We start from the raw sequence: 12,482 nt of genomic DNA on the forward strand, positions 1-12,482 counted from the left end.
GGGGAGCGACATAATGGTGCCGTGACTCGGATATGAAGCCTAGGCAGGGTTCAGTGTTGCTCCTCCACGAAGAGGGGGAGCGACAAGCAATGGTGACAAACGCCAGCGCCCCTGCTACAGCGTCGGCTTCACTAACTCCTTAGTTCTTTTCACTTCTAGGACCACGCTGAGCCAGGAGCAGGTGTGGTGTGGCCGACGACTCCAGCGCACACGTCCTCCCACCCGCCCCGGGGCAGAGCTCTGGGGTGGACTTAAAGAGACTTTACTCTCAGGGCGCTTGAAAGCTGGGGAAACCGCATTTACGAAACAACAACAAAGAGTAGCGATAACCACTGTTCCCGGATAAAGGACACTTCCCTCGCTGTAGCCAGGATGGAAAATACACAAGAATCCAACCTGCAAGCCACAGGCAAGGCTGCTATGCGTAGAACCAGAGAAGGGCACGAAAAGAAGACTGGAACATTCCAGAATGGATGGGGAAAGCCTGCAAAACGCCCCCTCAAATGCTACGCAACTCCCCAACGTGGTTGATAAATTCAATGAACTTCCAATTAAAGTTCGAGCAGCATGGCGTGAAGAAGAAACTCGGCTGATTTCAAGCCTCCTACAGAAGCGGAAACGCAGAAAAGTAGGCAGGATAATTTTGCAACAGAAAACTAATGGGGAGTACTGACTCCACCAGCTGGCCATAAGGTGTAGCAATTAAGCCACTCTGGGCAGACACAGAACTGGAATACACACACATTTGCAATTATGTTAACACTGGCATTTCAAATAACTGGTGAAAAATACAAGCTATTCCTGAAATGATGTGGGAAGAAGTGAAGTTACATCCTTATCCCTAACACTAACTATAGAAACCCCAGATGGGTTTAACACCATAAAGGTATTAGTCGAGCCTAATTATATAAAAAACAGTTAAATTTATAGTACAGAGGCAAGGAAGGATTTGCCAAAAATAAATAAATAAGTAAATAAAACCAGAGAACCATACAGGAAATGACAAATTTGACTGCAGAAAATCTAATATTTCTATTGGGTCATGTCAAGTTTTCTAACTTACAAAAAAGAAAGACAAATTGCCCCATAGAGAAGCGAGCAGAGGGAGTGATCCACGAGTTCATGCAGAAATCCACAAAGCTGCTCCACATTCCCAGCCTAACGCATCATCGGAAAAAAGCCAGTAGAAGCAACATCGCCAAGTTTGGAGAAAACATACTGGATTCGATCCTAGAGAGCGGCTGTTCTTGAAGAAGGCTGGTGGCCTTGCAAAACACGAAGGCTTTCAAGAGGGCGACTGATCGCTGTCCAGCAGCCTCCGAATTTCAAGCCACACTGCTATCTGACAGCTCAGGCAGCCATGGGGGCGCCAGGTTGCACGTGTCTCAGACAGTCCTGGCCAGCACAGCCTGTGAGAGTGAGAAACCAGGAACTGCCCGGGCCCTCAGTACAGGGATGGCTGAGTAAATGTTGGTGTGTTTGTACCGAGGAATATGCCAGAAACGTACGTCACACAGTGTGAACCACCCGACGTTAACAGCCCTGGCAAAGGTGCAGTGGCCTACACAAACACTGAAGGTGTTGGCAGGGGCTCAGAGCAATTGAATCAGCGTTACTCTGGCCGGTGGGCCCAGCACGGGCCAAGTGTGGGAGGGGTATTTCACATTTTGCTCTATAAACTGATGTACACTGCATGCATATCGTGTTTATGACATTTGAAAATATGCAGGAAGCAATAAATGACACAAATTTAAAATTATGAAAAGCAATATTTCTAGATATATAGTGCCTGATATATTGTCATGTCATTATATTCTATAATGCTAATAAAGCAGAAATTCACAATTATGAATCTACAAAAGAAATAAGGGCATGGGTGCCTTAACGTGATCTACTGCACTAAGTGTCACGTTGGTTCCAGGCTTTTTGCAGGTAATGCAAATGAGAAGAGATGGCTGTTTACTTTTGTTATCTCTGATACAGTTTTGGGCTGACTCACCCACCAAGTATAAATTCTTCAGGTTCCCTCTCAGGGAACAATTTGGCCCTGGAAACAGACATCGTATTTGCCTTGGTGAGCTTCTTTGTATCTCTAAACCTTCTAATCTAAGTAACAGTGATGACAAATAAACCATCACCAGTAGAAACACAGCCAGAGTGCAAGGGGCGTAGGGGGCCCCCAGGTCTACAAATCTCACAGCAAGCAATCAGGCCTCACAACCCGTGTGTCTGCAGGTGTGCGCTTACGTGTGCACTCGTGCACACACACACACCACGTGCATTGAGGAGGCATTCCTGAAACTCACATGCCAGCGACAACACCCCTGGCGTCTTGGGGTCACGAGGTCGGGTCTTTGGCCTGTGGGTAGCCCGAGGCTGGGAGAGAATATCCCCTGGGAAGGAAGCTGAGCCCCCTGGTGCCAACCTGCTTGTCCCCCAGATCCCCTCCTGGCAACCCTGGCAGCCACACCCACCGAGGTTCACACCTTCCTGCTCTGGCTTCCCTCCTTGTCACTCGGATTCTCTCTGAACAACTCCATCTCCTTCCTTGCTAAATTGAGCAAATGCCCTGAAGGCATAATTTGGGCTCCTGGTTCCAGGAGTGCACATTGTAAATTCCACTTCCACACCTCAGAGGGGAGGCCAATTAAGTCGGAGGATTAGGAATGTGAGAGATCGACATAGACCGGCAATTTGTTTTAACACGATTTATCCACAAAGGTCGTGTCTGCCTCTTCTCTTACCTGTAGCTCAAAGTTGGCTTGATCCAGAAATTTTTTGTTCAGCATATCTGCATACTGATTAATTGCACGCAGGAAGACCCTAGAAGATCAAGAGAAAATTACATAATTACACACTTCAGCTCTGGCACCTGTACCAGGTTGGCATTTCAATTAGATACCCTCCCAGACCGTCTGGAATGTGAGTTCAAGTTCTGAGGTTCTGCCAAGGAAAAGCGCACAGAATTATATGCAGATATTCTCTGAATTAATCAAGAAAATCAGCAGACGCGGAATGAGAGAAATAGACCAAAATAGCAGCTTCGGAAAGTAACATTTGAAAAGTATCACTAAAAAAATCTAATTAAAAAAATAGAAAATCTGCAAATGAAATCCTTCTCTCAAGTTGTGATGTCTTAATGGTCTATTATTAAAATGATCTTTGCTTCGGCAGCTTTCTAAGTCCTGCATTTAAAAGTGCTCTAACGAGCTATCAGGCTTGGAATAGTGGATGCTAGGAAGTACACGAACTCCAGTCTCATCTGGCCCAGCCAGCGCCTGCTAATTTTGATCCCTGTTTGCAAAGAGAATTAAAAAGTTTTAGTAGATGCAAAAGTGATGGGACCGGAAACTTAGCAGGAATTTTAACCCTGAGACGCGCTGTGACTGTGCAGTTCTCAGCACACTCTTCCACGCCGTGGCTCTTACTATTCTACGCTGAGATGAGCAACCTCAGCTGCCACTAAGAGCCGGGCGTACTGCCCTTCACAAGCCTGTTCATTCAGTGGATTCGTTTCACTGCCCCCGAAAGTGTGTACAGAAAGAAAGCCGGGTCCAGCGCCTTTTTTTTTAAATGGCCCTTCCCCCTGTGCACACAGGCAAGGATGCAAGAGGCATTAGCGTTAGGTCACAGATAATAAACTTAATTACACTTCCTCTATTTAGACTGTAGGCAGCGGTAGGGAAATCTGGGTTACTCACTGGCAGCCGCTGCTCCCTGTCATCACTACCGCCCCAGCCAAACAGCCAGGAGAAGCCCGGAGCCCTGGCCGCCCCAGAGCCGCCACAGGCCAGGGAGCCTGGAGTGGCGAGCGAGGGAATCTCCACCCGGGCCTCAGGGAGGGTGTTACAGGCACCTGCTGCTCTCTCCAGCCCCCACCAGTCACTGCATCCTGAGGACAGCCCTAAGGAAGGGCCTTCAGGCATGACACCGCCAGCGCCAGCGATACCACCAGCAGGACCTAGACCTAGGACCCACCCAGGGGCCCCACGCGGCCTGGGGTGGCTGGCGCTGCTGCCCTAGCCACTGAAGAAAATAGCAGACACAGCTGGAGGAGCTCTTCCCTGGGGACGCTGATGCGCGTGGGATAAGCAGGCAGCAAGTCAGTTAGGTCCTGAGCTGGAGGGCATAAGCCCCCAAGCAATTCCATCCTCTTGCTTGTCCTTCCAAACGCCCCCTTTCCCGATGCACCTGCTTCATCAGGGACCTAAAGGAGAGACGCCAGAAAAGGTGCCTCTTGAGCTCCACCTGGAACTTGTGGACGTGCCAGGTGGCTTCACGCGTGGAGAGACACCACCCCGACTCACAAACAAACCCAACAACTAGGGGAGCCCACTCTCTCCTCCGTGGACCAAGGCTGCAGGCACTGCGTACGTGACCCCCCTCCCTTTCCCCACCCCACCTCCTCTCCAGCGATCTTCTGTCCCACCGCCCACCCATGACGGGTAATTCTCTGTGCAGGGCAACCATGTTCAGGTTTGTGTGTGTGGTCACTCTGCCACCTTTTGAATGAAGCTTATCACTCTGTGCATCTTAGACGTCTGCACTCAGAATGCTTGTCTACTGCAAGGCAAGAGCCTGAAATAAAACTCACTACACCCCATGCCCAATCACGACCAGAGATTGATGGAAGGACGTGGAGATGGCTGCCTCGTCCATCAGCAGGAACCACAGCCCGGCAGCAGCACCCCCAGTCCTAGGGTCGCCAGGTTTCACAAGTACAGGCATTCATTGCTCAGTTTTATAACTGATGGGAAGAAAATGATGAAAACAGAACATTTAGGGAATCCTGAGGAATCAGTGCAGGATCCAGGGCAAAAATTACAAATTCAGGACATGGTTTGTGCATCTCCGATGCCTGGCTACTGTCCACTCAGCCCTCCCATCCCGGGCCAGGGTCTGCTGCACCAGGCCCAAGCCTCAGAAGCCCAGGGTGTGAGGCTAAGGGGCAGGGGGCCTTCCCTGCCCACCTGACGCTTGACAGGGGGGTTCAGATCCCCTCTGGGGTGCACAGGGCGTTAACCTCAGGAGTCACAGGGCACCCCCAGCGTCTGTGGACACCAACGCCCTGTCCTTATTGAGGGGGTGCAAACGAGGCACAGGAACTGATCTGGGGCTATTGTGTCTCCTTCATGCTTTCCTCAGCGTTAGGCCTCGGCTGCTCCCCAGGGCAACCACGGGCGCATCCGAGCTTTGAGAAGACACTGTCTCCAGTGCTCTGTGCCAACAATGACAAGTTACTAGAACATGCATTATTATTACAGGGTAATTATTTTGCCTCCAGATAGTACCCAAACAGTAGCAATATGCTTCTTCTAATTAAGCTCTGGAATGATTTCAGGGAGTTAAATAAAGAGATTTCTCAAAATGTCTTTTTTTGAAACATGTCATGCTGAAATAATATGAAGGCGAAACAAAAACTTTTTAATGAACTGACAACTGAGACAGAGCAGTGCTGAGAGGTAGACTCTATAATTTAGATCCCTATAAAATTTTTAAAAAGCCAGAACAAAAAAACAAATAACATGGAATGTGGGTTGTATGAGAACAACTAAAGAAAAGATCAAATAAAAACCATAATCAATGCAGTAAACAAAGAGGAGACGGGGCTCAGGCTCAGCGCATCAGGGCCGCATCCCTCCCAACCAGGGCACGCACGTACTCCACCCCACCTGCACGCTAGGTGGGATGAAAGACTGGGTAACACCCCTGAGTCCACTCAAAGATAAATCAGTCATCCAACCAGGCAAGAGACAGAGGAGAGACCAGCTCCTAGGTAAGATGACCTATCACCCACTGAAATTCCCAAGTTGTTTCTAATAAATGCCAAACTAGGGAAAATCCACAAGAAAATCATATTAGAAGCTTCTGCATACAACCTGTTTTGCATCAGAGAGGACTATGAAAAGGAGCAGAGCTGGACTAAGTGTTGGGGGTGGGGGAGGAATACCCTACTAGACCCAACTGCGGGCTCCGGCTGGCTCCACACCACTCGGGGCCGTGGTTCTTCTTCTGGGACCGGCAATTTGAGGGGAGGGGAGGTGGGATGGGCTTGTATTCCTGATCACCACCTGTGCTGGACAGCGCTGGAGTCAGACTCAGGGTCGGGAGATTCCCCCACCCTTGCTTGCCCATGCAGCAACTGGCCCATGGGAAAACTCAGCCAGCAACTGTGCAGGATGAGTGAACAGTGGATGGGTGCGTGGGTGGCCAGAGGATGAGCCCCAGGAAGTCGGGCTCTGACTCAAGTTAGAGGCCCTGGGAAGGCTGGAATGTCCGGCAGCCTTCTGATGTCCCTGGGAGTACTTGACTTCAGCCCAGCTTCTCTTTGGTGGGGTTGTCCCAGTTGTGCACCAGGCAGATGGTGAGTGAGGCTGGGCACTGTTCCTTTGCTTTCCCACCTTAGCTCATTCATTCATTCTCCTCCTGACCTCTGGAGACACTTCCCCGGGGGCAGAAGCCTTGACTTGCATTTACACATCGGGACCCTCCAATGCAACTGAAAGGCCCCGTCCACCAGGGTATATGTCCTGAAATCTAAGGAGCCATTGGCTAGCCAGCGCCGCGGCTCACTAGGCTAATCCTCCACCTGCGGCGCCGGCACACGGGGTTCTAGTGCCGGTTGGGGCAACAGATTCTGTCCCGGTTGCCCCTCTTCCAGGCCAGCTCTCTGCTGTGGCCAGGGAGTGCAGTGGAGGATGGCCCAAGTGCTTGGGCCCTACACCCCATGGGAGACCAGGAGAAGCACCTGGCTCCTGCTTTGGATCAGCGCGGTGCGCCGGCCGCGGCGGCCATTGGAGGGTGAACCAACGGCAAAAGGAAGACCTTTCTCTCTGTCTCTCTCTCTCACTGTCCACTCTGCCTGGAAAAAAAAAAAAAAAAAAAAAGGAGCCATTGGCTGATGACTAACAGGTCTCTGGAAGCCAAGTTCATGTATCTAGGCCCTCCCGACACTCGAAACAAACAAATTACACACATGCTGAGCTTGCACCAGTGGAGAGGGGAAACCCACAGTGCCACACCTTGGTGGGTAAGCAGCAGGGCGCAGGGCGCAGAGGCCACACAGAGTGTGAAGAACAAGAGGAGAATGCGTGCAGGCAGCAGGCAAAGAGGCGAGGTGTGAGGGAGGGGCTCAGGGCTTCTACTCCCCCAGGGGAGTCAGGGGCGCAGCAAGGGGCAGGGCCGAGCTTCTGGTCTAGGAGGAGGGAGTCATTTCCTAGAAACCAAAGCTAACGGTATGGGGATTCAATACGTTCACGGGTGCCGTTCCAAATGGCCAAAATGATTCAGAAAACAAGTTATGTCCTTATTTAATAGAGTTTTTTCTACCAAGTTTAATCTAGGGAAGGATGTGTTTATAATCTACAATTTTAGAAGAGAAAACTAAACCAAAAAAATAATGCAGAGAGAATTACCTGCAAATTATGTCACCGTAAGAAGATTCTAAAGAGTCTGGATACTTGCAAGTTTTCTTTTTAGTGGCCAGATAGAAAGAAGTGAGTTTCTTTTTTCCTGGTCACCCAATTCCCATCTCCAGGAAGTCGGAGGCCTAAGTCTGGTCACACCTCTTAACAGCCTCTTTTAAAAGGTGGACCCGAGGAGGAATCTCCAAGCCCATGCAGCTAAACTAGCAAACCAGGAAGCTTTCCTGACTTCTTTCTCTTCTGCCCTGGACACTCGCGCTCCCACTAGAAACAAAGTGCTGCTAAGTTGTGACAGTGTCACATGAACTTGACTGTCGTCAACACGCACACACACACACACTTTTGTCCAGGTAAACTCCATCCGATCCCACCTGTCAACGTCCACATGAACACTGATGTACGTGACCTTCAGAGAGTTGCTCCACACCACAAAGAACTGACCAGGGCACGAGGCAGCGAATATGGGAGTTTGCTTGAGTGGATCCTTCCACAATGTACATGAAGACCGTCACCGCACGGGGCCCCCCCTGGACACAGGCACTCATTACCGGTCACTTCACGACAACTTTCAAAAAAAGAAATGTTAAAATGAGCAAGGAAGTCTGCTCAGGTTTATGGGATTCTCCTACTCTCCGCCGACAGCAAATCTACAAAATCGTGGCGCCTCCACGCTCCCGGCGAGTCAGCACTTTGTTTTTGGCTTTGAGATTAACGGGAAGAAAGAGGTCTCACCACAGGATGCAGAGCCATCAAACACACAACGCTTCACAGAACGCAAAGTCGCGTTGGGTCAAAGAATTCTATGCTCCCGCAAGTCTGGGGGACAGGCCAGTGAGCTCTGCCTGCAGGAGACACCTGCCAAGTTCCAAGCCTCTTAACAGCATGAAGTTCCTGGGGTGCCCCCCCCCGGCCCGGCCCTGCTGCTGGGCCGGTCCCCACTCTGTCCTCGCACGGAAAGCAGCTGCACACACAGCGTGGGCTCCCAAGGGAGACCATCCTGAAGCTTGCCCACGGGACGGTACAGACAGCAGTGGAGGGAACAGTCGTCGGTAATTAGGAGTTAATCAGGGAGAGGGGGACTTCGGGGAAGTCACCAGAAACCAGTTAACTGTTACCAGCTCCCAGCACAATCACTGGCACTCAACTGACCTCATTACGACGGGAGCCAGCGTTCGCCGCCAATAAACCTCAGGCTGGGGGCGCTCCTCGCTACCGAGGGGAAAGTGCGGAGACACCGAACGTCTGTGCGGTAGGAAGCCCATTTCTCAAACCGTGGAGCTGTGCTCTGACCTGAGTTACGGAACTAGACGTACGGGTCCATGTGGCATCAGAACAGGACGCCGGGGGGGGGGGGGGGATGCACCCTCTAACAAAATGTGTTGCCCAAAATGAGCAGAAAGAAGGAAACAAATTAAAAGTGACAGAGTCTGTCCCTGAAGAACATGAATCAAGGCACAGTGGACGGGAATTTGGCTTAGAACCTCCCCGGAACTTGGGAATTCTGGAGAGAAGAGGGACCCAGGTGAAGTGATAGAAGGGGCGCCGATGAGAGGGGAAGGAGGGGTGAGGTGAGGCAGGCGGGGCGGCCACGCCCATCGCTGGGCACAGGCACAGATCTGCTTGCAGGGGTGTAAACCTGTGTGCCACCGTCTGCCCCTGGGGTATTTTCCAAGTTCCCGTCACGTGGGGATGGGGGCGGGATGGAGCACGGAGCTAGCGACTCCCGTGTGTGCAGCCAAAGAGTTTGGAAACACGGACGAGGGTGGTCCAGCACCATGGGAGCAATGAATGCCACTGAATGCAAACCTACAAACGGGAAAGCGGCAAGGTGTACAGGGTCTCTGTTCTACCACAATAAAGGAGAAAACCATAACAAAGAAAGGAAACGGGACATTTCCTGGAAACTGCAGCAACGGGAGTCATGATTTTTCTGTGTCCCTAGGATCGGTGTGACTCAGTTCCACGATGAAAAAACAAACAAAACCTCATGACCGAGAATCTCTGACCTTGACTGCCCAAAGACCCAGGCTGCTCAGACCTACTCTCCCAGGACGTGGGCAGTAAGAAATACGCGCAGTGGCCAGGGCTGTGGCGCAGTGGGTTGAGCCACCACTTGAAAGTGGCATCCCACAACACAGCACCGGCTTGGGTCCTGGCTGCTCCACTTCTGATCCAGCTCCCTGCTAATGCACCTGGGCAAGCGTGGGAGGCCTGGACAGAGCTCCGGGCTGCTGGTTGTGGCTTGGCCCAGCACAGCCAACTGCAGCCATTTGAGGAGTGAACCAGCTGATGGGAGCTCTGCCTCTCTGTATCTCTTTTTCCTGTTGTCATTCTGTCTTTGAAATACATGAAAAACACTTTTGAAAAAGAAATATACATAAACAAAGAGATAAACAGCCTCATACAGGTAGAACCCCTCTTTTCTGAAATGCTCAGAGAAGTGTTTCAGATTCTGGAAAATCTGCATATATAAAATGAGGTGTCTTGGGGATGGGACCCAAGTCCAAACACAAAATTCATCTGTGCTTCCTATGCACCTTACACACACAGCCTGAAGGCAATGTCATGCAATGCTTTTCATCCTATTGTGCATGAAACAGTTCCACGATGTGCAGTTCCCCACTTGTGGAGTCAGCGGGCGACTCAGGTGTCGGATTCTGCCGCGTATCTGGGTTAGGGATGCTCCCTCCTAACGACAACAACCACACCCAGCGCCCCGCTGCTCTGCGTTCGCTGCTTCTCGCTTAATGTCACAGGCTGCAGAGGCCAGTCGCACGGCCAGGAGTTCACCGAGGGCCCATTGGTGCTGCGGCTGAATTCCCACAGCATCTAGAGTGAGATAACTTACGGAGCCCAGAACCTCGAGCAAACGACACGGTTCCAGGCAGACATTCGGAAAAGGAACCCGGAGAATGAGGGAGAAGGCTTCCATCAAGCGACTTCCCGCTCAGGGAATGCCAGCGGTGCGGAGAACTTAACCTACTTGTTCACGGGCACCCGAGTCATTCAGCGAATTAGTGTGTCTTGCTGGAGGCTCACCTGCCAACAGGTAACACCTGAGACAGGTGCTATGCCCGTCCAGGCGCCCAGCGGCCTGAGAGCGCTGAGGGCAGCTCTCTGGCAGTGGGTGGCATTTTCCACGTTTCTCCATTGTGTCTTGTGTCGGGCATGGCTGCTCATGGGTCACTTAGTTTCATTCCCAGCAAGCCTGGGGACTCTCTCTCTACGGGGTGCATCCCTTGAGGAGGAACTGGGGGAGACACACGAAGAGGCGGAAAGTGGGAAGCACATGACAGTGGTCCCTTCAAGTGCCTGGAACAGGATCTGCCCCACGCAGGCTGAGCAGTCTGATCAAGTTCATTAACAGCTGTGAGCTCCAGCTCGGAGGAATCCAGGAGGAGCCACTGCCGGGAGGGCGAAAAAGACACAAATGGTGAAGGCTCTGTGGTCCTGTTTGCAGCTGTTAACAAAGAGGTCTTTGAAGATCTCAGTGTGGAGAAGTTCCGGAGATCATGACGTCCACCAAAGATCCACCGCTGTCAAGGTCGTGGGGAGAGAGCAAGCGGTGGGCTGGCAGCTGGCAGCTCTTTGATTTTTCTGGTGGCTCGGGGTTATTGTCATTCAAATGTCGAGTGTATGGGCCTTTTCCAATCATCTCTGACCATGCAAAGCAGATAAGAAAGTTGCAAAGATTTTCAGAGTGGGGCCAACTTCCACGGGAGGGAACGGTGGCCTGGAGAAGTCTGCTCACATTCGGGGAAACCGGCCCAGGGCCTCAGCTCGCCCCTGCTGCTCTGGGGAGAGCTGCCATCTTGGTAGCTTTTCTGTTGGTGCTCAACAAATTACCACAAACTCAGGGGCTTAAAAAATCACCCATTATCTCACAGCTCCACGGGTCAAAGTCCAGGCAGGCTCGGCGGGGTCTCAGAAGACTCTAATCTTCCAAGCACATCAGGGTGCTGGCAGAATCCAGTGCTTGGGGATGTAGGTCTGAGGTCCTGGTTTCCTTGCTGGCCCCCCCATGGGGCCTGTCCGCTCTCTGCACTTGGGGGGCGCCTGCATTCTCTCTCGGGCTCATCCTCCACCTTCAGGCCAGCAGTGCCTTGTGGAGTCTTCAGGTTTCCTAGTCACTCACTCCCTTCCTTTGCTGCCAGCCAGAGAAACTCCTCTCCTTTGAAGGGGCTCCTGGGAGTAGGCACTCCCAGAAGATCTCTCTCCTTTAAGGTCAGTGTAGGAAACACTCGGATCCAGCCACGTGCCAGTGCCGGGGCCCTGGGGGCCGGGATTAGCATTCTGCCAACCACAACAGCTTGCTCCTTTCCATGCTGAACGCTCAGAGCACAAACTTCCATGACAAACTGGTTCCCTGGGCCCCTCTTGCTTTTCCACGCAGCCCATCCAGCCCCAGGGAGAGGGGGTTGTCACAGGGTCTCCCTATTGTTGGCCCCAGCGCTGGTCTGAGCTCTGTGCCAAGGCTGAAGTCTCCACTTAGTGAACGTGCGGCGGGAAGATAAGCAGCAGCCCAGCAGGGGCTGCAAAGAACCAGAAGCTTGTTCGGGACCCGGCGTTCCTGCAGCCGGCCCGAGAGACGTCTCTATGAACAGACACAGCTCTGTCAAGCTGGCGATGCTGTCCGAGGCCACCTTGACTGTGAGAGCTCGTGAGCTGAACAATGATTCCCTTTCCCATGCATGCCAGGAAATGGGACCTAAACTGTCCTCCATGAGGACACACCTTGGAACCCCATTAGAGAAATGGCTTCCCCTTCACTGGGAGCACAAGATCCTGCACAGGAAGTAACAGAACTAGAATTTTCTATGCTCATGTGTTAAGCCCAGGATGAGAAACAAAACAGGACAGTGTCAGAGCCAGGGCTTGGTAATATCTTAGAGTTGAACAGGGGCCCTTTGCTGTGGCACAGTAGGATAATCCTCCACCTGTGGTGCCAGCATCCTACACGGGAGCCAGTTCTAGTCTCGGCTGCTCCACTTCCAATCCAGCTCTCTGCTATGGCCTGGGAAAGCTGTGGAAGATGGCCCAAGTCCTTGGGGCCCTGCA

The 12,482-nt window shown here is 51.9% G+C and overlaps 1 protein-coding gene across 2 annotated transcripts in view; it reads right to left on the minus strand.

Annotated features, from left to right (window-relative positions):
* Positions 1 to 12,482, minus strand: part of DOCK1 (dedicator of cytokinesis 1) — a 493,657-nt gene that overhangs the window by 97,168 nt on the left and 384,007 nt on the right. For both annotated transcript variants that reach the window (XM_051833503.3, XM_008274844.5), the window contains exon 30: positions 2,745 to 2,823. In XM_051833503.3, the coding sequence (XP_051689463.3) occupies positions 2,745 to 2,823 (79 nt within the window). The remainder of the gene's footprint in view (positions 1 to 2,744; positions 2,824 to 12,482) is intronic.

The sequence above is a fragment of the Oryctolagus cuniculus genome, chromosome 15, assembly GCF_051225735.1.
Source record: "Oryctolagus cuniculus isolate XC-2025 breed Fujian yellow rabbit chromosome 15, ASM5122573v1, whole genome shotgun sequence".
Classification (NCBI taxonomy): Eukaryota; Metazoa; Chordata; class Mammalia; order Lagomorpha; family Leporidae; genus Oryctolagus; species Oryctolagus cuniculus.